The sequence below is a fragment of the Coturnix japonica genome, chromosome 6 (genome assembly GCF_054131305.1).
Source record: "Coturnix japonica strain WE chromosome 6, WE-NBRP24, whole genome shotgun sequence".
Lineage (NCBI taxonomy): Eukaryota > Metazoa > Chordata > Aves > Galliformes > Phasianidae > Coturnix > Coturnix japonica.
In genome coordinates this window covers 32110903-32135641 of record NC_140668.1, presented here as the reverse complement: position 1 = coordinate 32135641, position 24739 = coordinate 32110903, and the positions used below count along the sequence as shown (strand labels likewise).

The 24739-nt window shown below is 41.9% G+C and overlaps 1 protein-coding gene across 2 annotated transcripts in view; it reads left to right on the top strand.

Moving 5' to 3' along the window:
* The window catches only part of WTIP (WT1 interacting protein), a 65411-nt gene extending 42729 nt beyond the window's left edge, over positions 1 to 22682 (top strand). Inside the window, exons 3-9 of one of the 2 annotated variants that reach the window (XR_014947549.1) lie at positions 5159 to 5226; positions 10650 to 10712; positions 13027 to 13157; positions 14190 to 14241; positions 16076 to 16144; positions 17883 to 18139; positions 22546 to 22682. Coding sequence is in view for 1 of the 2 variants with exons in the window: in XM_015873986.3 (XP_015729472.1) it covers positions 5159 to 5226; positions 10650 to 10712; positions 13027 to 13157; positions 14190 to 14241; positions 16076 to 16144; positions 17883 to 18035 (536 nt within the window). In the remaining variant the exon portion in view is untranslated. Of the gene's footprint in view, positions 1 to 5158; positions 5227 to 10649; positions 10713 to 13026; positions 13158 to 14189; positions 14242 to 16075; positions 16145 to 17882; positions 22018 to 22545 lie in introns of those variants that run through there. The other variant, XM_015873986.3, reaches the window with a different exon arrangement.
* Positions 22683 to 24739: the final 2057 nt, after the last annotated feature.

Here is a 24739-nt window from a genome sequence, read left to right as displayed (position 1 = left end):
GTGGGCTTCTTGTTCCATACAGCTGTAACATGAGAAATAAAAAGGATATTATTAGTCATCTTGCATGTTGTTCCCACTGAAACCTTCCAGCGTGAAGTTATGAGAAGAGGCCCGTGTATCAAAAAATATCCTGACAGAGATAATGAAGGTGAGGAACTATGCCAGTGTATTTTGCAGCACATGAGTAGTCTAAGGGCTGTGCCGGGCATTATCTTTCAGGCTGAGGCTGCAGCATTCCCATTATGTCAGAGGGGAGCTGTTTGTTTTTAAGTAGCAGTAGCCCCTGAGACAACACAGACTTCTCACATGAACTTGCTTACTCTACAGTAGTAGTAAATCATTATTATTACCCAACGGTTGCATGCTTTTAATCATCAAAGTCCTTAAAATATTATAATAATGCTTGGCACTTTTCAACTTCAAAGCACGCTGCAAGCAGTAATTAGGTCTAATAACCATGCTGTGACAGTGAGACATTGCTATCTCTTGTTTTACAAAGGAGAGGAGGGGGGTCAGCCCCTGACTCGGTTGCATCATCCTATGTGGGGCTGGAGATCTACCACTGAAGGCTGTGACTTGATAAACTTACCTCTCCATAGACAAACATCCCCCTGCTAACAGCATCCAGAAGGGCTTTGAAGATGTTTTCAGTGCTGCTGGGGAAGGGGGAAGGACATTTTCAGCACTTGGAGCTCCTCCTTGAGACTGTAAAACCTGATCTAATTCGCATTTTGTTCCATAAGGGCCTGGAGCAGCTTTTGAAACTGTTGGGAAAAAGTTTTACCCCATCTTGGCTTCCTGACTGGTGTGTTTTCACCACCAGGCAAAGTGTTGTGGAGACTGGAGAGAATAGTTGTGGACAGCATGTGTCAGTGGTGGGTCATTTTTCCTTTTGCAAGTTCTGTCCTTTGCTAAAGCAACCATTCTTTTACGCCTTCTTTTTAGTCTGCAGCGCACAGAACATAAAAATGGCGCAGGAAGTAATTATTAGATACATTTAAACAGTAGAAATGCATGAATTGGTTAAATGGAAAATTGATGTTAAAAACCTAGAGCTGATTCTGGCGTTATGTATTAACAGAAAGTTCCAGGGGGCCTGCTTTCTTTTAGGTGTTTGTTGTCTTGGTTGCAAATACCAATTGTGATCATTCCTTGAGAGCACTTCATTTCTAGCTTACCTTTTCACATAGATACCTTAGCATTTAATAATGCCTCATTCTTAATTAGAACATTTACAAGCTGTCTGTCTTCTGCCTAACATAGCAATACCTTTTTATCCTGGAGCATCTCTACCTTATCAACATGTGGGTGTCAGTTTATAACTTAGTAGGTGGGCATATATTGTCACTCTAAGTGCATAGACTTTATTTTCTGTAGTAATCAAGGCTAAAGAGCACTTGGGGGGAAAAAAAAAGAGCTTCTTGTAAGAGCTGATGTTGCATATCTGTACCTGGATTACATTCTGGACAGTGTTCTGCCCTTGTCTTTGGACCTGCATGGTGCCCTCGTGGTCTTGACCGACCTGCTGCTATTTGGGTCAGATATGAAACTGAGCTTCTTCCCCTGCTGCTGTTGAAAACTGGTCTGACAGGGTAGATGTGCCAAGGTGGGTATCCAGCTAAAAGAGGAAAGAAGTACAGTGTTTGTGAAACCTTGTACTTGTGAACTCTCTGCTATGCTGCTCATTATAAGTGCTCATTATTATTATAATGAGCTATCTACAAGTTGCTTCAAGTTTTGTTAGAAACTCTGATATTTTTGCTTAAATATTATGAAAGTGAATAGTAACCCTGACTTGGCGTTACTCAGACACTTAAAGGAAAACTGAGCAGCAGGCCCATTCTATCAGTGGACAGGAGATGTACCTGGTTATTTGACCAGATGCTTGACTCAACCGGCTAAAACAAATTTGGCTAAAGTTTTTTTTAAGCTTTACTTGACAGAACTGGGTTGCAGTTGCATGGGACAGACTCTGTGGGCTCCAGAGCTGCTCTAGTACCTCAGGAGAAGAAACTGCCCTGACAGCAGCTCAGATGGCTATTCCAGTCTGCAAAGCCTTGCACCCTGGTACAGGGCTTTGTTGGCTGGCTGGCAGTGGGTGCCCCATGCTGTGGCTTTTTTGGCTTTGTGTCCCTGGTGGCAATTGCTGGCACGTTTGGGTTTATGATGGTGTGGACTTGGTGCCAGGCACACTCAGAGCTGGGTGTATGACTGTGCTCAATGCAGACATTTAGTAAATGCTCCTAGTGGGCAAGTGGAAAGTAGATTTTTGCCTTCATTTCTAAAACACAATGTGTAGACACCAGTGCAGTGCAGTCTGCACTACTTGTGTGATACCTTGCTGCTGCTTGCTTATGAGATACTAACCCTGAATGAATGTCCCCTAAGGTAGAAGGCCTATCAATCACATGAATTATTGCTAATAATAGTAATTAGCATGTGAGTAAGCTACTTGCTTGTTTTATGAGTTTAGGCAAGTCAGTTCCTTAATAGATGGCTTGTTGTTTTTTGTCAGCTATGAAATGGGGAAAATAGCAGTTTTCCTCAGTTTTGCAGCAGTGTGAGCATTGCATGTGTTGTGGTTTAACTTAGCAGGTGCTCAGCACCACACAGTCATTCGCTCACATTAGTGGGAGCTATTAGTATTAGGAGAACGGTTGGACTAGATGATCTTTTAGGTCTTTTCCAACCTTGGTGATTCTATGATTCTATTCTATAAGGCCTGGGAGGCCCTTGAGCCTCCCTGCTCCTTTTGCTCCTCTTTTTGGTAGGACAGCAGAAGAAATTGGGAAAAATGAAGTGTCCTTGGCATTGTACAGCACTGCTTAGTAACAACTGAAAGGATCAGAGTGTTATCTGTAGTGCCTCAGGAGATGCCAGTGCCTGTCCTCACTGAGGGCATTGCTTTCTTGTAGAGATGCTTCCAGCAGCATAGTTCAGGATTTGCCCCTAATTATCTCTGCTGCTTCTGATCACAATGGGTGTGCAGTGAGGATGATGGCCAGAGCTTTACCAATCAAGTCAATGCCCTCTTTCTGCACTGGTGAAGGTAGTGTGTGTGAGTAAGTTGGACGTGCATCAGCACGTCAAGTACAAGTGTGTGGCCTCTTCATTTCCACCATATGAAGATGTCTTTCAAAAAGCTACTCTTACCTCTGTCCTTTTCCTTCTTTTCTTCCTTTGTCATAATTTTACTATTAGCTCCTTTATTTATGTAAGTACATCAGAGCAAATGACAGCAGTCCTTGGTTTCTCTGGAGCAGATCTCTTCCCTAGCCAGACATCCCCTTATCCAATTCTGTGCCTGCTCGGCCTTACTCCCTGGCAGAGGATGGTACTTGTCAGCAAGCTGGTACAAACTGTGCTCTGAGGTATTCTGAGGGATGACAGCAGTGCTTTAGTTAAGAGCAGGCTAGGAAGGGCAGTGACAAATCTTTTGGTGGAGTGGCTTAAGAATAGTGGCAAAGCAGCAGAGATCGAGAGGTGGTTGCTCCTGATCCAGCCTAGAGAGGCTCCATGTCCCCCTGGAGAGTGATCCTGGCCCCATGTCTTGTTTCATATATATGTGATATATGGCACAGAGCCGTTTTACCTAAGAGTCTCAGAGAAGATTGATGGTCTCAGTGCATTGTCTATGCTGCTGGGCTCCTGGTCCCCACCAAAGCTACCAGGCAGCTGGAAAGACAAACAAGTGCTGACTCCACCTACCAGCAGTATGGAGACAGCAGCCTGTGAGATCGACAGCCCAAGAATGTGCACACAAAAGAAGCATTTCCCTCTGCCACGACAGTAAAACCGCCAGACAACCACATGCAGCATGTGATTTCCCAGAAGCATCAGTCCAGATCCTAAGTTTTTTGTGCCACACACTGTTTCCCAGGATCGGATCACAGGGGCAACGTGTAAAAGTCACTTTTAAGCAATGAAAGTTAATCATATTTTCCTCAACACTGTTTATGGAAACCATGGGGTGGGGGGTGGGAGGGGAGGGTGCTTCTGCCCCTCTGTTCTTGGCCAGCTGGCTCAGCTCTCTGGCCCTGAGAGCTGAACCCACTGCATAGATAGGCAGTGTTTATGGGGCAGCTGCTCTGTCTTGGAAAAGTCCAAGCTTGTTCTGTGGGCTTAACAGTAATATGGGAGAGATTTTCTGTTGACCTGTAGTACAGAGTCTTTTGCCCTCTTCATTACCCATGTGTTCCTGACAGTATTGCTGCTGTGTGCTCCCATCCGCAGCTGGTGTGCAGCCTACAGTGTGCGCTGTGCCATCTTCCTGCCTAGGCTGTAAGTGGCTTGTGAGAGCATCAAAGTATTTGGGAGCTTTGGCCACTGGGAACCTGACAGGGAGTGGAAATAAAGTGAGTTAGCACTGGTTTGGTTTCCATCCACTAGCTGATTTTACACTGATAAAATCTCTTCCCCTTTGATGTAGCGATTCTGGTGTACGGCAGAGATCTCATGTGTGGTATCTAAAATCTGGCCAGCCTTCGTAATTTCTGAGCTCCTTTTTTTGTATCCTTTTTGTATCCTCACTGTAGCCCGTTGTGTATTTCTTAACTGTAAGGAGTGCTGCCAGTTCGTGATGATCACAGGCTTTGTCAATAGAGTTCTGTAAGATTTAATGAAATCTCTTGTTTTCAATGTGATTTTCTGTGTTCACCTTCACATGTGACAGCGCTGCCTTAGTATCACAGGTAGTTCAGTTGGTAGTTATTTTGGCATTGATTGATGTTTTAGTGACAGGAGCAGCCATATGCTGTATTCTGTGTTTGTGGTCCTTCAGAAACAAATGTGTTGCTGATGTTGATTCCGGTGGATTACACTGATGTGATTTCACTTTCTAAGGAAACTATCAAATTACAAACGAGCCTTTCCCCACAGAATAATCCTCTTTGGTTTTAGATTTCAAATTTTCCAGGAACTGGTATCAGCTGAGTTCTATCACTCACAACTAATGTTTGGTTGATAAGGAGTTTGTTAATGCAGGATGGACCCTGCATGCTAATCTTCATCCATGTACCTGGATAGATGCTGCCAAGAGGAAAGATGCCAAAAGCTGGCCGCACTAACACACACAGCAGGGCATACTTTGTATTTGGTATCCTGAACAACTGCGTTTGGGAAGAAAGTACAAAATTCTGACAGTACAATATTTTAACAGGGAGAAGACTAAGAGGAAAAGCGTTCTACAATGTCAATGGCAAGGTGTACTGTGAAGAAGACTTCCTAGTAAGTAAGACTTCAGGCATTTTTTCATTGTTTTTAGAGTTTTGTTTTGGAGTGAAAATGTTATTTTCTTCCATGCTTTTTTCAACTCTTTCTTGTCCCTGTTTGTGTAGAAGTGTAGAAAGACAAAAAAGCAGAGTGTGAGGTGGAGGGCTTTTGACCCTTTGAGATTTTTATTTTGTACTGTGTCAGAGTGTACTTTCTCCATGACCAAAACCTTTCATTCAGACTCAATGGACATGATTGTTGCTATCAGCTGGTAATCTCAGCCAATGCAAGGCAATTTTAAATCTGAAAATTGTCTAAAAAGAGGTGTTCTCTTGTCCAAAACAGAGCTGACTTTTTTTCGATATCAATGAAAATTTAAAGGTCCAAACCTTACTACAGATTTATATACAGATAAGCTGCTCACAGTGCCATAGTAGAATGTCAGTCAGAGATGGTGGAGAGGTAGACTGTCTAACTGCAGCTTCTTTCTGAGTATTAAATGCAGTCAGATGCAGTTTGTGTCAGATTGTGGTCTCATTCTTAGGTGTGGAATGTGTGTGGGGGGGGGGGGAATGGAGAGGGAAAGAGTAGCAATTGACCTACATTGTGATTGTATTCCTGCTAAGAAAATATTGTCTCGTGTTGGTGTCCTTGCCTCCTTGGCTTTTGTTTCCCTGAAAACTGATGAGGATGAGTTACATGATCTTATATGTATAGGAGTGTTGTCAAAGTTACAACCTTGCAGCTGGTGACCTGGTTATTTATTATACAGATCTGACCCTCTCTTTGGAAGGTACTTCTAATTTTTGGACAGAGGTGTTACAGAAGTGCAGATGTTTGTCTGCACTTTAAAATTGCATTATGAGCAATTTCCACTGTGCAGCCATAAAACTATCCAGAGCACAGATACACCCATCAAAACCGTTGGCAGTAGCTGCAAGGTACATTCTTCTAACAGATAGTTTTCCCACATGTTTGCTTTTATTGAGGGCACAGATTATCTTTCTCCAAATCAGGCAGGTTATTTTGCTCATTCTTTTCAGGGAAGAGATGCTAAAAGCTTTTGGACATAGAAATGCAGACGAAGGGAAGATGCCACATGGCACTGCTGGGATTATCCTTGGACAATAGCACTAACCTTGATGTGTGAGGGATTCTGAATTGGTGTATTAGGGCTGGTGAAGCACTACTGGCAGGAGGGGACGTGGCAATACTCTTTCTTCTTTATTTATTGTCAGCCTCCTGGTCCCGGTCCTGATCAGCTGCAAATTCTGCCAGTGCGCAGATCCAAGCCACACTGGCTAAATGCAATGAATGAATCAGATTTAGGGGAAAAAAAACCACAGTGACAGATAATCCTGATCCTACCTAGATGTGCTGTAGAGATTGCCTAATCTAGTTTCTGGTAGGAGCGCTGTGGTAGCAGGACTGTGTTACTGAATAGAAGCAGTAAGAAGAACAAAACCAGAAAGCCCTGACTTTTCACTGGTTTGCTATAGCTCCAGGGAAGATACATTTACTCTCCATGCCACCTTAAGGCAGCAAGTCCAGCAGTTTCCAGCTCTTGCCTCAGCCCTCTTAGGATACTTATTTCATGAAAGGAAATAAAACAAATGACAGTTTAATCCTTCCCTGAAAGCTCTTAGGACACAGATGGCTAACTAGCCATAACAGGGACACTGTTCCTGGTGAAGGGAACAAAAAATAAATTCCTTACTGTACAGTAAATAATCCCAGTCAGATGTGCTGCTGCCATTTTGTTGATAAACTGCTGCCTAATCACGGGTGAAGGAAAAACAGCTCAGTAATTTTGTCTTTCCAGTTCAATGCTTAAATATCATGTAAAGAAATTTAAAATAAATTACTGTTATTCTTGGAGAAGAAGACTTTTAAAATGTCACAAAGCAGCCTGAATCTTAGATCTGTTACTGCAGTGTTTTGTTGGTTGTTTTTTTTTTTTGTTTGTTTTTTGTTTTGTGTTTTTTTTAACTTTTTATGGACTTTTCCTTTTTCTCGGGGTGATGAACAATATTGAGTTGGGGGTCCAGCAGAGGTTAAGAAATGAGAGAATTTCCCTCTAGGGAGGAGATCAGAGGGAAAATGAACCTTGTGACAGCTGTTAGTTACGTTGCTTAATGTGCTACTGGAAGACACTCAGATGCTATGGAAATAACTTATTACCGACACTACAAGCTGCACTGCATAGCATTAAGGTCACACAGAACTTCCCCTTTCAAGATGATTTTTTCTCTGTCTTACAACTTTGCCAAGTTTAATCTTTTAGGCTGAAATTCTCTGTGCTGGGATTTTGCCTCTGGCTAACTTTGCTGTCAATTTCTGTTGAAGGTTTCATCTAAATCTGTCCATTTCAGTGAATAGGACTTCAGGAAGATCTGTAACCTTGTCTATAAATCCTCAAAGGGGAAAGCTCTAAAAATGTCATTTTGTAGATGCCAGCCATACAGAGACATACAACGCTGGGAGGCCTTAGGGTGTCCCCTTTCCGCCCTCTGTGTCCCCAAGTATGGCCAGCTCCACCATGATGGCTGCTTCCTGCCCTGGCCACATTACCTCCTCCATAAGAGTGAGGGCTGAGGTTGTAGCAAATGGAGGGTAAGCAGGGAGGGAGTCACGAAAAAAATAATCCAGTTGAAAGGTAAATGATTTAAGTTGTAGCTTGTGTCTATTTGATATCTAATGGAAGTCACAGAACAAATGTAGTCCTAGATAATTGCTAGGATGTTGCATTTAGGCGGCTTGTGATTCAAGTACGTTCTCCAGTCAGAGAACAGACGAACATTGTTAATTGATATGTTTAAAAGAGTAAGGGAATGAAAGCTTGGAAAGGGATTTGCTGTGCACAGTTTCTGGTAGATGTGAGTTTGAGGAAGTCTGAGAATATTTTCAAGGTGCTGACTGCTGTAGGTTGGGACAGGAGGGACTTTCAAGTTCTGTAACACTGATACCATTAATTTGAAGTGGACAAATCCAAGTCATGTGCATTGAAAGGTGGAGTTGGATACCAGCTGAATTCCTGGGTTTTGGCAGTGTTTTTCACAGTCCAACAAACTCTGTGGTGAACGTAAAGTCCCTCCTTGCGTGATCCATGTCCTTCAGCTGCAACTACGTGGAAATGCAGAAACATGAAGATATGCTGTGTGGTAGTGTTTCCTTACTGGCAGCAAGACAGGGTGCAGCAACAGGGTATATGAAAGGTTTTCCAGCAAGATGAAGAGTAAAGTTCTGGACTATTTTGCTTTAGTTTGATCTCTGCCACCTGCTCTGAGGCTCCAGTATCTTTGAGTCTGTGAAGGCTCCATTTTGTTTAGTTCAGTTTAATCACTGCATTTAAATGTGTGCACAAAAAAAAAGCCCCAAAAAATAAAAAAACCCAACCATCTGCATGAAACCAAATTTGATATTCTCTCCCTCTTTTAATGTGACCCCATGAATTTCTTGCATTGTTGTGTCCCATGTACTAAGGGTCCCATGCAGAGTGCAAACAATAGAGCAGTGAGAAGACAGATGCTCTGCTAATGGGAAACCAAGGAGAAGAGAGTCTGTGAGGGATTACAGGCAGCCTGGGGTTGGAATACATTATTAGCATAGCACCCAATTCAGAAATTAGTTAAATGCCTACAGCATTTTGGCAATAGCTCCTGATCATCTCTCTCAAAAGCCCCTGAAGCATAAAAGAGTAAGAATCTCACTTTTAGGCTTAACAGTCACATTCAGTGACTTCACAGTTGTGTAATGGTTTTTACAGCTTCATACCATTGGCAGTAACTGCTGCACCTACTGAAATGTGACCCACTCGATCTGTTTGCACCAACCTTCAGTAGGTTTTGTACATCTCCATCAAAGAAAATGGGTCCGAATGAGATTCCAGGGTCTGTTTTCAGGAGGAAGGTTTTGTTTAATTGAGTACGTGACAGCAGGATAGTGCATCGGTCTCTCCTTGGGCACAGTTAGGCATGTGAAGGAGAAGCAGCGACATGTCCTTTCAAAGACCTGATGTTGCCTAAGGTAGAAACTTGGGGTCCTGAAGCCTCTGTCAGGCATGCTTGGTTTTGTTCTGTTTGGTTATAGAACAACACAACAGCCATGTCTGAATTCTCAAAGAACAAACACTGCAGAGCTGAAGTTGACTGACAGGTGAGATACAAAAAATGTAGAGATGATGATATATTGTTTACCTCTAAACAGCACTGCCGTCATATGGAAAAATGGTGCTGCTGGGTTCCCTGCCTATTATTGTTTTCCAGTCCAGAGGGAGGTAAAGCACAAGCAAAGCTTAAGCTACCAGCTGTCAGTAAATCAGGTTTCTGATTTGTCTGAGACCAATGCTGCCATCAGAAAGAAAGAACAGTGTAGTGGTAAGGAGACAGTGTCCCCAGCCTGTGAAATATTCTGTCACTGCTATTAGACTTACTACCATTTTTCAAAGTCTTCTTAATAGAGTTAATGTAGTTCTGAATGTGACAAATAACAATTTTCTTGTTAAAAACAAATCGGGGTTTTAATATAATAGGGTAAGACATGTAAAGAGTGATTTTGTGTCTGCAAAACCTTTCTTTCTGATAAACAGTGTAATTTATGACAATCTAGTTAGCACTAAATGACATAAATGTGACCACTAAGCAATTCTCTTCCTGGGAAATAAGGTTCTTTCTTAATCAATAGTTGGATAAATGCTCCTTTGCATTCCTTATCAAACGGCAGCCAGATGGTACCAGTAAATTCATTCCAGCAGGATTTTAGAATTAGCTGGGTTTGAATTATTGTTAATCCCCTGCTGTCTGTGCCGCCAGGACCTACCCACCTGTTTCCAGTAACCCGTGAGTTCGCAACCTTAGGAAATAGTCTATCCAGATGGTTACTGAGAAACAGTGCAGCCAAGAAGCATCCCAAGCATCAAGGCCCTTTTTCTACCTCAGTTAGAAGAAGACAAAAGCAAGCACTTTGATACAAAACCTGCTACTTGAAAGCAGGGAGGTGAACTCATCTGTTTCATCCAGACTTGCACACCAGTCTGACTGCACAATTCAGAACAGTACCTTGCAGAAATAGCCACCTCTGTATGTGCTCCTCAACACTCCATTCTCTTTTGCACAAGTTTCAGACTGCATAAGCTGTATTCCTTAGTGTGGAGCTGTGACAGCTGCCACACTTGACTTTTCAGGCCCATCAAAGTGTCTGCCAAGACCCTTTTCTTCATAATCACTTCGCTGCGTAACAGTAATGATTTTGCCTCCAACCTCTTGATCGGAAATAACATGTAATCCCCTCACACCAGTAAAAAGGAAAATATATGGCAGCTGATCTATTGTATAGTTTGCTGTCGTATACAGAACAAGATGAAAAACAGTTCGATGTTTATGTATTTCTGCTGATAAAAGAGTGGCTAAATAACCCTGTTCTTTCTGTTATTTCACTAGTACTCAGGTTTCCAGCAAACAGCAGACAAGTGCTTTGTTTGTGGACACCTCATAATGGAAATGGTAAGTGACCTAAACTCCTAACTGTGGGATATATTTTTTTATGTATTTTGGATAGTGGTCTGTTAGACACCGTGCTTATTCCCTAATCAGAATATCATTGTCTCCACTATTGTAAAGGTAATTTTTCAAATTGAGGCAGAATTGTAACCTACCTAAAGTATATTCATGCTTTATTGCTCTCAAGTACATGAAGTTGGGCTTCTCTTATACCTGAGATCATGGGATGCTATTTTTCCTCCACATGCCAGTTAAAAAAGAAATAATAATAAAAAAAAATGGATTTTAATACTAAGGGCAGAATACAGGTCACAGCTTTGTATGAGCATAGTAAAGGAAAACAAGTTGTGCTCTGTAAGACAAGAGCTTTTTCAGTGGGGTTGAGGTTTGGGCTAGAAGAGAGGAACGCTAGCAGTAGTCTTGAGGTTTGTTGCCAGCTCCGTGACTTGCTTCTTGCTTTATTTACCTTCTGCCACTTGCTCTATGTCTGTTAAAATCTGTTGTTTGCTACCGTGATTTGCAGGGAGACAGTGTTCAGTTACTTTTATAAGAAAATGAAGAGCTGTGGTTTGGGCCAGATACTGCTGGCATCCTCCTCCGGGTGAAAGCAGGATAAATTTCATCTGTTCTTTCTAAGCAGAAATTCCCAAGTAAAGTGGTTTGCACACTGAAGAAGAGCAGATCACATGTATGGCAGTGTTTTCCTCTTGCTTTAAAATGTATACGATCATTTATTTATGCACATAATAGAAGTAGCAATTACACTGCAAACACAGAGGTGCAGTAGGAGCTGGAACAGAGACTTTACTAATGAGAATTCTGGCACATATCCTGGCACCACTGGTTGGACAAGGATATTGTTCGTTTTAGCCCAAGAGCAAATTTCTAGAGTTGTGTCATGCTGGGAGGGGGAGGGGTATCACAACTTGCATGCTTTGAACTGGCCTTTAATTGCAGGATGCCAGGCAGGAGTCTATAATATCTCACTGGTGGAGCTCAGTGGCTGGAAGCTTGGCAGGTCTGCCTTTCTCCCATCAGCAAGTATACTCCAAAAAAAGGAACCTGCTTTGGGAGCTCCAGGAATTAAGCAGTCTTATTTGGCTAATTGCTTTGTGTTCCTCCTTAGGAGTGCACAGACAGCAAACACGTCTGCACAGTCACATTACTGGTGTGCAACTGAGGAACAGTGCTGCAGCCTTACAGGCTTGAGTGCAGCCTGAAGCTGTTCAAGGGCTGAAAGTGCAGCTGTTCTGTGCAAAAGGTGGCCACACAACCACACCAGGCTAATAGTGCTTGTTATGTAGCTGTTTGGATAGCAGAGCATGCCTAAAGATAAGTTGCATCTGGGTAGGAACAAACCAAAATGTCTGATACCAGTCGCTGTGCAGAGAGCTATGCTCCATGTCTTAGTTCCTGTTGATCTTTACCTGTAGAAACAGCTGCAGGGCCACATGAGCTTTGTCAGTGGAGAGTCTCCCTGTACGGTCCATTAGTTGGTGGTTACACCTGAAACGTGTACAATTGGTGCTATAACCTCTTGAGAGTTGCCTGAAGATGGAATCTTGTCTAACCCTTCCCAGCACCCAGTCCATGAACTTGATGTGCTATCTATGATGGCCCTGTGCCATGCCACCTTCACTGAGTGGGAGGGATTCTATAACAGTATTGAGAAGACTGTAAAATAAAGGCTTTCTATGAAGCCTTTAAAATCACAGAATCACAGGGGTTAGAAGGGGCCTCAAGAGGTCACTGAGTCCAACGCTCCTGCTAAATCAGGTATCCTACAATAGGCCTCAAAGGTAGATGTCTGGGCAGGTCTTGAATATCTCCATAGGAGACAGGTAGTAGGGATGGCATGGCAGAAGCCTGGGCAGTTTTTATTACCCACTGATACAGATTTTAGCCAAAACTGATGGGCCCCTATAACTGAGTGATAACTGGTCAGGAAGTGTGGTGAAACAGGAGTGTTAGCAAAGGGAAACCCATTTATTTGTCTGTTTTACTGTTTTACTTTGTAGGTCTCCAAAGCTGTGTTTAATTTCTGTTGGGCAGTATTGGTTGTGTCAGAGCTAATGCTAGTGGGACTGACTTAACCTGATTTTCACAGATCTCTGTCATTACTGGGAGCCTGATTGAAATCCACAGAAATCAGGAACTTAGTTGTTTTAAAAAGTCCCTTGATGACAGAGCTCCAGATTGGTAATTTCATCCCAAAGCATGTGCTTCTCACTGTCCTTTTACAAGTCAGACACAGCAGCATACGAGGAAGGATTTCATGTAATTGTGCAACCATTTACTTTACTCTTTGCCTTTTAAGATCTTACAGGCCCTTGGAAAGTCATACCACCCTGGCTGCTTCCGCTGCGTGGTATGTAACGAGTGTTTGGATGGAGTCCCCTTCACTGTAGATGTGGAGAACAATATTTACTGTGTCAAAGACTACCATACGTAAGTAAACAAGTCCACTGCAGGCTTAGAAGGTTTATACTGGTTAAGTTACTGGTATAGCTGTGAGCCTTGCAGTAGATTCAGACTTATTCCTATTTCTTCAGCTGTCCCTTAGTGCTCTTCTTGCCCGCTGCATATGTAAGGTGTTTTAAAGTTATCCTAAAACTCACTCAGTGGGTCCTTTGAGGAATTAAAGGGCTAAGTGAGGTTGAAAATGAGGTTGTGTCAGAAGATGTATTTTTCCGGTGGCTGCTTCTCTACTTCTTTCAGGACTTCTATCACTAATTAGACATGGATAATTCTGCAAGTTGTGGTAGGTTCTGCTAGTGTCCAGATGCTAGTGGTGCATGATACTTGGGAATACTAAGTTATGTCAAGTTAGATGGGAGAGAAGACACAGAATTAGCAGACAGTGTTAGAATGATCTTTCCTTCGCCTGATGAAGTTGTGTTGTTTAAGTGATTGCTTTTGGACTCTTCTACTCCTGCTCAAAGGCAATGTATATGCTCTCTGCTGCAGCCAACCAATAACTGAGCTCATGGAGCAAGAAGAAATCACTTGAAATTCAGTTGTATTAGTCTGACTGTATTGTAAGGATGGAGTGATGTTGGCCCAGTGACTACTATAAAATGGAGCTATGGGGAAAACCAGTTTGGTTTACATAGATCCTAACTGAGATCAGTCCCTCTCTCATCTAGCATGTGAGCTGGTGACAGGCCCCAGGTCTGGAGCTACTTTGCAGAATTTGAATGGTCTTATGAATAAAGAAAGGTGACAGAAAGGGCATATATAGGAAGAGGGCTGGATTAATAATACTTAGAGGTCAAGAAGGCCTAAGCAATAAAGCTGGGGTAGATGTGCCTTTCTAAGTCTCTGTTTCCCTGAATATTGTAAAAAAAACCAAAGCATAGAGATGCCTTCAAAGCCAGGTTCACATTTTGCTTAAAGAAGGCATGATTAGAAGAGTTCTCCTGGTTCTACTTTTTGAAGAAACTTTAAATGTGATTTGAACAATTTCTTCTTACCTTGTAGGGTTTTTGCACCAAAATGCGCTTCCTGTAACCAGCCGATTCTACCAGCACAGGTACATGTTAATGTGCACGGACTCTTTACAGAAAACAGCTGTTGGCATAAGAACACTTTCCAAGAACTTTTCCTCCTCCTAGAATGTATGTCAGACATTAAATTAAATACAGTTCAGCAGTAATGTCACTCCCAAGCATTCCCAGCAGTTGTAATAGTCACAGTGCTTATGTAGCATATTACTTTGTATCATTAGGGTGCTTTCCAGGTCTTAATTACGCTGTTATAAATCTTTTTTAATTGAAAGCTTTAACTGGGGCTCCAAAAACAATCCAAGAAGTAAAGCCCTGTTTATTTTCAGAATTTCCCATTAGCTCAAGTAGCAATTTTCCTTGTCCGCTATGTTTGCATTTTTGATGTGCATCTGTTATGATGCGCAAGCTTGAAAAGACAGCTGAAGGGTTACCCTGACCCTCAAGAGGCCACACAGCCAGTTGTCCTGGAAGGCCACTGTAATAAAGTGGTTAAAGGGTGGAAAAGGAGGTAGAAGAGTTGCCTAAAAGGAAAGCCAGATGAATGACTGCTGCTTGCAACCTCAGGCCATTATGATGGTATAGTTAGTACAGTAAGACTCTGGAAAAGATGATCCCTTTCTGCCTGCCCACAGTGATGTCCCATTAAGCTCCAGCAGCTGCAGGACCCTCTGAGTTCCCACTGCTTGTGTCACTGGCCAGCCTGCTCACAAGGCCCTCAGCACCTTGTTTGTCCTCTCATCAGGTGCATACTGCCAGAGCATGCCTCCTTGTAGCTGCTGTGCCCTAGTAAAGCCTGTGGCTGGAGCCTCTCAGCATGCCCACCTTTACCATTCCACATCATTGTATGTTTGTCATTATTATTTCTGCTTAATGGCCAGGTCTCACAGCATTAAAAACCTTATGAAAGCTGAGCCAGAACCTAATGCCCTGCTGATGGTGGTATAAGGACTGAAGTTTCCATAGAGCTTTTCTAGTTTCACGTCTTACAAAATGATTAAGAAATTAATAATAATTAAAAGAAGGTAAAAATGCAGTCCTACTGCTGACTCATTTGATGGTTAGCAAGATAGGCTCCATGTTCTTTCCCACAGAGGTTTCATAGGTTAGTTCAAGTCTAGCAGTGCAGGTGCTAACCTGCCCGTGGCTTCTCTCAGACATAGTCTACGTCATATCTGATGCTCTAACCACACCTGGAACTGGAAACAATGCGGGTCAGCAAATTTAATGAGCTCTGTCTTCAGAGGCGTGGAAGTGGCTCAGGGAAAGGCTGTGAGGTTACAGCAGGGCCTGGGTTGCTGCCAGGTATTATACAACTCCACTGCATCCACTGTCACACTGAGGCTTTGGCCTGTGTGCATAATTACCTGCTGGACAGGAATGTAAATGACCACAGGGTACATACAGTGCCACGTGCATGTGCAGAATAGCTATGCACCAGCTAGTTTAAAGGGAATGAACTGTGGAAAAGTCAGGTCAGGATGTCTACTAGGAATAGTGACCCAGTCATTATGCCATAGTGTTTGACTTACAATCTGTCCAAATTCTGGGTGCCCCTGGAAAATGATTTTACTTCAAGAGAAAACTGTCTTTTGAGCATGAAATTTCAGCTACGCTTCCCAAATTACATTTATGACCTATTTCAGACACCCACAGGGCTGCTAAACAGGAAAGCTGGTACTGCAGTGCAGTGCATGGAGGGGCAAGACCCTCAGCAGTTACAGAGCTCTGTTCTACAAAAGAAAAGAGATAGATCTCCCACACAGAAGCACCTTTCCAAAGCTATAGGTTGGGCACTGAAAGAAGATTGAGAAAACACCCCTCAAAAAACCCACTCTTACCTTTTCTGTGCTTTTCCAACAGGGATCTGAAGAAACCATCCGAGTAGTGTCAATGGACAAAGACTACCACGTGGAGTGCTATCACTGTGAGGTGAGTGTCATGGAGGAGCTGGGCAGACACTGGACAAGGCTTTGCTTATACCAAACATCCTCTCAGTGGGTGCATGACTTGCAACCTGGGGAGCATTTGCTGACTCCTGCATGCCTGGGCAGGTAGGGCTCTGCACCGTGGTTGTTCCTGAAGGGAGTCAGAGGAATGAGTGCTAGCTGGGCAGCAAGTGGCACTGCAATTTTCACTAGAACCAAATAAGGTTTGGTTTTGTTTGTTTGTTTGTTTGTTTTCCCTCCAGTTTAATTTAACAGGCCAAGTTTCATTTTGGTGGAATTTTCTCTGTACCTGTAGATGGGGAGAGAACAAAGAGAAAATTCTGGTTCTCTTTTTCCTTTTTGGATGCAGTTTATGTGGCTGTGATCTTAGGAGGTTTGAATACACTTCCTTATGTAGGGAAAGGCCTTTACCCTGTGCTGGAAAGCTCTTCCAGGGGCTCTGTGTGTTTCCATGCTGAATGAACAATTGTTTACTACCATAAGAGAGGAGGGGATCAGTGATATTGCTTTTGTGCAGAACATTTAAACATTTATTGGAGCATATGAAGTTCTGGGACTAGCGGTCCTGCTTCACAGGGAGGAGAGTTCAGTCGAGCCTTCTCTGTACATCCCAGGAATATGAAGGAGACAAACTCTTTAATTTGAGATCAACCTTTCATGCTAATTCTAGCTAAAAAATGATGTTAAGGGAGGTTTCTAATTAAGGGAGAAGGACAGCAAAATTCTGGACATCCTGAAATGTATGTGAACCTACATCTGAGTAGCCTATGCACTTAGCCTGCTCCTTGCAACAGAGGTAGCTGGTACTCAAGATAAATTGGCATAGGACATTTCAGCATGTGGAGAGCTGTATTTCCCTCCCTTCTTCCCTCAACTATTGCTTTGTGCAGGCTTCACTTAGGATGACAGCTCCCTCCCCTTCTTTCTCAGCCTATTGACATTATATTAGAATGTCCCAATGGGGGTTTATTTTCTGTTCTGTTTCATTATTCATTTCCCCATTCTCTTTCCAGTTTGAGGCAAATTAAGCTGCTTCCACATCTGCTGAGAATGGCAGAGTACATTTATGTACAGTAATCAGGGGGTTAGCCATGTGTTAGCAGGGGTAGGTTACTGCCTAATAGCCTCAAATTAGGCTCTCAAACTGTACACACCGGGTCACTGCTGTCTCCAGATATGCCAGTTCAGTCAGTGCCAGTATTCTGAGGTATTCACACAGACACTTTGCAAATGCCCAGTTTCTATGAAATGTCATTTAAGCTGCCATCCACCATCTGTTCATCATGCAAAGTCAGTAGTCAAGCTTGGCAACATTTCTAGTGTCCTGTGTCATCTCTTCCTGGTGTGACAGCTTAACAGCTCCAGTGAAACCTCAGTAGATTCTTATTCTAAAACTGAAATCCACTGAAGAACTGGACTTTCTTCTTGCAGAAAAAGGAATACAGTTTTAGAGAGTTTTTGTCCAATTTGCTTCAATACTGATAAGATGAAGAGGAGTGGGGAAAAATTGTTAGAATTGGGCTAGTATTAATATAGATAGCCCTAGTTTTTTTTACTGATGTCATTTTATGTACAGTAGACAGACCCTGAGTTACCTGCTTTAAACTCTTCACCTTGCTGCCTTTTGTGGCACGAGAGAGAGCACTCAGTGTTAGTCAGCGCTGATAAAAGATGACCTACCTGAATCACTCATGAAACTGGGACGTATATTTTTCTTCTAGGATTGTGGCTTGCAGCTCAATGATGAGGAAGGCCATCGTTGTTACCCATTAGAGGGCCACTTGCTCTGTCACGGCTGTCACATCAGGCGCCTTAATATTAAATTGCCATCGCATCCACCGCCGAGCTATCCAATGCACGTCACAGAACTCTGAAAGACATTTCCATTGCCACAAATTTAAAGTGACTTTCCTGTTCCTTTAAAGATGATATTCCAGTAATAACCATCTAAACCAGCTATTTATTTTTTAAATCAGAGGTAAGGGGTTCTTTCTAATCTTGTATATATGTGTTCTTTTATTTAGACATTTTCACTGAGACACCGTCTACTTGAACAAATAGTGCGCCATTAAGTCATAACTGCAAGTGCAAGCATCTTTAAAAACAGTGGTACAAAGGGCTGTTCTGCACTCCTGGCTTATCGGATTCGGTGGAGGTTTTGCCCAAGCAAGGAGCGCAGAATAAATTTCCAAAATGTAGCACCTTTATCATGTTGCAGCAGGAATGGTGAGATCAATGCCAGCAGTTCTGCTGGTATCCCTGAAATCTGGTCTTAGAGAATACAAGTATCACATTTAAAAAAAAAATCTACATTCCCAGAATTAGCGAATGGGAAGCAAATGAGTGTTTTTAGCAGTGACAGTTTTCAGCATGGGTTAGAAAGTGGCATTCTGTGAAGATGCATCAGGACAACCTACATGGTTCCAGAGTGATCAAAAACTAACTTGGTCAAGGGTCTCATAACAAACCACGTAACAGAAGAGTATATCCCAAAGAGCAGTACATGCAGGGTTGTAACAATTGAAGGAAGGTACTGAGCTCGGAAATTGCTTGTTGTGTAGTAGTGTAGCTTCAAAATGCATTCCTATGAAATTGATGATTTGGCACTTCGTAATCAATTCATCTTCAAATCTGTTTTGTTTTTTTAATAGAGTTAGCAGCCCCTTTCTATGCAAAGTCAAACTTGTCTTTATGCTGCTTGTTTTGTGCAGGTTACCATTTGTTCATTTGTTAACAGCTGCTTTAAGATTATATGTTGAGACGTTAAAAAGGAGGGGCTGTGCTTTCTGTATAATTTTTCTTTTCAGCTTTGCCGCCTTTTCTAGATGTACATTTCAACAGATGGTGGTTATCTTCATTGGAAAAACAAAATACAGTTTAGCAGAAATAATAATTTAGAGTCAGACAATTGAAACACCGATATTTTATAACAAGTATTAGATGTACATAGAATGTACACACTTCCATGTTTTGCATAAGCTGTTACAGTAACCTCAGAGCTCTGGGGAAATATATGTCTTCCATATAGGAAGTTGGATGAATCTTTTTTTTATGGTTTTTCTACCATGTGTTGATGATTTACATGCAAATCACACATCTGTATGTTTAAAAAATTCCTTGCATTCTCATGAGAATTTATCCAGCCTTCCTGAATTTGTATTTTAAATAAATCCATCGTTGCTGTCTTTGTATCCAAAATTACAATAAAATAAAACTCTTCTGCTCCAGAGGAAGTGGAAATACCAGACCAGATTCTCGGCATGTGTAAACTGGGACACTTCAGTGCGAGTTCTCAGCATGTCCAGAATCTGAGTGGTCCATGCAGAAATGATCACGTTAAATTCGGCATGCAGACTGATGAAATGACTTATTTGGTAACACCATTGCAGTTCAGTTTCTTATGCTCCATTGATTTTTTGAAAGCCATTCGTAGTGCTCTTGAAAAAAGTACAAAGGGCATCCAATGGACACTAATTCCTAAGTGGAATAATTAACTCTCTTAACAGAATTTTTTGACAGTCTGGAATTTCCTTGGGGAAGTGGGGCAGAGCAAAGGAGGCAGGAAAAATTCTTGTGAAGTATTTGTTTTTTTCTGTTAGTAAGGAACAAAAGCTTTGTTTTCTGAACTTCTGCCAAACTTCCTCTGGCCTAGATGAACCTGTTCTACCCAATGCTCTTTAGCAAGTCAGATACTCCTTTAAAAAGTAATTTACTAATTAATACACAAGTTAGTGTGAGAGCCATGTATTGCAGGAATTACTGTATAACTCGTGCCCTGTTTCGGCAGTGTGAGCTAGGAAGCCCCCTTTGCAGAAGAGTAGATATTGGCTGCATGCACACGGGCCTTTACAAGCATTACCTCTGTGCCCACAGTCACCAAACAAGCCTCAGAGAGAAGCAGAAATACCAGTGCCTCTTGCCCAAACAGCAAATTCTACTAGAAAAAGAAAAAAACTGTCTTCAGTTGGGTTAAATAACCAGGCGAATTCCATTAGGGTTACTAGGAACAATAGGAAATGGAAGGTAGAGCTTCAGGATAAACTTTTAGCCTGAGCTGCAATGTAATACTTTTCCATTTAAGGAAGCTGCTTTGGCCCACATCTATCTTTGAGGTATTCCTAATTGCTTGTCTTGACAATTACATATTAAAGAATTCAAATTAAGGAAACAATCATTAAAATACACAGAGGATATTTGGGTCTGTTCCTCCGAGCAAGTCATCCCATAGCAGTACATGCTGTACACTGATGCAAAACCTTACAAACCACTGCGGCCAGAGGTGGAGGTGACTCTGGCATTTAGCCCGGCCTTCTGCCAGTACCTTCCTCAGCACTTCCACCTCCAGCAGCAGGGTTAAGTTTCCTGCTCAACGTTACTTTCCAAAGGTCAGCAGATTATCCAACATGAACCTGTGATACCTTTTTTTTTTTGTTGTTGTTTGAAAATGATCATGCTTTAGAACAGAATAACATTTAATTTCACATGTTAATTTGTCTTGCTTGTAGTTCTGCTCAGTTCCAACATGTTAAGCATTCTCACAGTGCTATACTGAAAGTACAGTTTCAGTACAGAATAAGAAATTTGTTTAAGACCAGAAAGCAGCAGTTGTTCCAGCATTTCCTACAGACAGGTGCGTTTTGGGTTTGGATAATGAAGTTTGCTTTTCCAGCATTTAATTTAAAAACTGGCGGTTGAGTGAAATTTGCCAGTTTTCAATCAAAGAACAGAAGAAAAAAAATAGAAGCTAATCTGAAGTAACGATGTCTGCACGCTGTAGTGCTAGCGACAGCTTCTGCACATTTCACCTCCTGTCTGGGGAATTATGTAAGTGAGAAAACTTCATTTAATTATTTTCTTAAGGAGTATATGCTTAAATTAAAGCAGTTCAACACAGATGTAAACTTTCCGGAGCTCATTTTATGACGTGGTTGTTCATAAGAGGCCTTTTTACGTTCTGTGCTGTCAGAATATTTCCATGAAGTTAAAACAATACCAACTTGTTCTCATTTGCATCAGGAATGCACCTTACTGCTTTGGTAAGGAGGCCTTACCAGGTCCCTGCAGCACAGAGCTGTTCTAGGAGATTCAGAGTCCCTCATGCGCTGGAGGAAGCGTTCCAAAGAAAGGACCAAAATAGTAACTGAAAAACAAAACAAAAGAATGCACTCAGATAATTGAGCTTTCAGAAGGAGTTTGTTTGGGTTTCTTTCTGTTTCTTTTCACTTGTGTGCACATGTGTGTGTATGTATATTTTGTGAGGTGGAGCTTCAAAAGGAAAACATGGTTAGAGGAGCTCTTTAAGATGAGAAATTCCAGAGTAGTTAAGTAAACCAAAGCTCTAAAGGAGACAAAAGCTGCTTTCTTGTGTTTCAAGGAAAGTTTAAAAGTTTGTCATTCATCCTGTAACTAATGCCGTAACTAGAGTGTATAATTTGACTTAAATTAAGTTTTCATTTGAGAAATATTTTCATTTTCTTTAAAAGAATATAGTTTTCTTCCAAGAACTTGGACCAACATTGATTTTTATTTTGTAGGAAATATATAAATTCCCTGTTTGTATATCATGTAACTAGTTTACATGCTGAAAATATACATTAGTTTAACTATTTTTGTATATATCCTTGTAAAACTTTCAAATGTGCTTCTGTCTTTTAGTCTTTAGAGTTACTTGTGGTTTTGTGTTTCAGTGTTTGATTCCCTTGATTGTTAAAGAAAAATAATTGGGAAATGTAGATTTATTTATCTAAAGAAGAAGCTACTTGCTATCTCCCTAAGTTATTTAATATTAAAGTCAGACGTTTCATTTAACCTTAGATGCTATAATCTGCTTTTTTCAATAAAGATGTTTTCTAGTTATCTTTGATTTTGCAGTTCATTGCATAAGTAATACACGTTCCTTAATCTAGGTGGGCTCTGACACCATTTTCAGGAGACCCTCGTACTGCCTAAAGAAATGCCTAACTGATATTAATTTATAGCAGCTGCATGCATGAAAGATTTTGGTCCTGCAGTGCAAGTGTTACTAATTAAGGTCTAAAACATGCCCACAGCTAATACTTTGCAGCTGCACTTAGAAAAGAATGTAGCCACTCTGGCAATTTTTAATTATGCTTTAACCAGTCTGGATAGCTCACATGCAGGCCAGTCAGCGTGGAGGAACACTTCCTTTTCAAGGCTTTTATGAGATCTCAGAGCATTCCAGAAGAGCCGTACAATCCTGGGCTCTGAACCTGCATCGGTCTTAAGGACCAAGACCCTGGTTTTGGAAAATTACTCAGTTCTTTTGCAAAGTCTTAGTAACAAAGAATCCACAGCCAAAGCTCTGACTGGATCAGAAAGATGCGCTTTTTTGCATATCAATCTATGCATTTTACCTTTCTGAAGCTCCATCTCCAGCTTCTCAGCACAGAAGGGCACGTTTACCCCACACACAGCAGTCCTGCGAGAGCGGCTACATCTGTCATGCAAAAGATCTGTCAGCACTGGTATCTCCTTGTCAACTGCAGCCAAGAGCCGATGCCTGAGGAAGAAGTGAAGAATAAGGTTGTATCCCTAGTTTCTGTACACTTACATGCACTGTGTTTCTTTTAAATTTACCTTGTCATCGTCCCATCCCTGTGGATGCTTTTTCCCCCCAGCAACTTGCATCAGGTGTTCACAAGTGGCTGCTTCAAGCATGATGCCACTCTCTCCACCAGGGAGGCCTGCTGCAGCTCAGCCACGTTGGATTTTCCAGAGTAAAAATGGCTTCAAATTCAGGAACAAAACTTATTGGTGGGTTTCATACAACAGCTATTTCAGTACATTTTTCTTCTACATAAAATGGAAAGAGTTACAAACAATTGTTTTAGGGACATAATCTACATTTCTGTGCTTTGAAACAGACGTACCACACGTCTGTAAGGACTTACTTAGAAAATACATGCTATTTTCTCACAATTCTAAAAAAAAAAAAAACAACCAAAAACATTTGAAGTGAGCAATTCACACCCTCTTTGAAGAAATAAATATAGACCATCTAACTCATAAAGCATCTTAACAGCACATCACCACGAGTGACACAAATGTAGTCAATAAAATCCAGGACATACTCATACTGCAGCAGGTATTTATGCCGATCCCCAACTGGCCTGGTTGAAAAGAACAGAACATTTAAAAAATACTTACTGCCCCTCATGGGCCTCTTTGCAGGAAACACATGCTGGAAAATGAACATACATTCACTGCAGAGAGAGCATGAGTCAGGACCCAGCTCCCAGAGGGGAGCGCCACAGAACTTGGCAGTGGTGTGTTTCCCTGGCATATAAGCCACAGGGCAGTGTACCACTGGAAACTGCTACATGATGCATGGCTGTTAATCTGCTCCCATGCAGAATATTCAAGAGTGCTTTGCTAGCCCTGCTTTTCACCTTACCAGCCATTCCCAGGTCTGCAACCTTTAATTTGCAGCTGTAGAGGTAAACAAAGATTTGCAGAGCCTCCCAAGACTGAACCAAAGACACTGGCTGCTGACGGGAACCGCAAGGACTGTGTGAACTACACTGCTGTGTCTGCCTTCAGCTCATGTCACTGTTACTCAACTTTTAGTCATCCTAATTCATGGACTGAGGAATAAGTGAGGACTCAGAACAAGTGAGGCTGGACAAGACTTCAGGAAGTCATCTGATGTGACACTTGCTCCCCTTCCAGCAGGCCCAAAAGAAAGTCTAACCTTATATGAGTGTAATACCTTAAATATTCCCTTGGGTCTATCATTGAGGAAGCTGGATTTGCAGGCTCATTCCTACCTCTACTACATCTTCTGATCAGCCCAGTCTGACAGGCACTAACACTCAGCATTCACATTGGGTGTTAGAGGTTTCTTTCCAAAACACCAGCTGGCTGGATCACTGCTGCCTGTAGTTTTAACTTCACACCAGCTAGGAGGAGCAAAAGGATGGCAGAAGTTAGCAAATGAAGAATGAACAAAGAATCAGGGCTCTGCTGAAGGTGATAAAAACCAACTTTGAGTCTAAGAAGCACTTCAGCTTGCACATGTTTTTAGACTGGTATGGCTTCTTTCAAAGGCAGTATCCTTGAGGGTAGTGAGTTTTTCTTGTTTTTTGTTTGTTTGTTTCCTGAAACATTCCAGTTTCAATCACTGATTTATTTGCATTAAACTTTGGAACATGGCAACAGACTCGTGAAATTCATTTAAAAGCAAAAGACAGGATTCTGCCATTACAGCCTCTGTCCCATCTGAAAGTTTGGACCTCATCACTGAGCACAGAAGCAATCTGCAGCTTCTTCCTGCTTGTTGCCAAACTTGCAGCTTTCCAAAGTACAGAATTTGGCTCAATTTGCCAGACTGTGATCCTGCTTGGTGCTACCAACTCCTGCCTGGAATCACATAGAGATAAGAAACTTTAAAGAAGGAAATAGTATTAAGTAAAGGGATCTGGAAAAAGTCAGCAAGAGCCACTGGATGCTGAGCAGGACAAATCATGGTTAGTTTTTTCTATGTGTCTAAGCTAGATGTGGAAGCATCACCCATTAAGCAGCGACTTCTTGCTTTCCAGAAGAATTTGCAGGCTCTCCC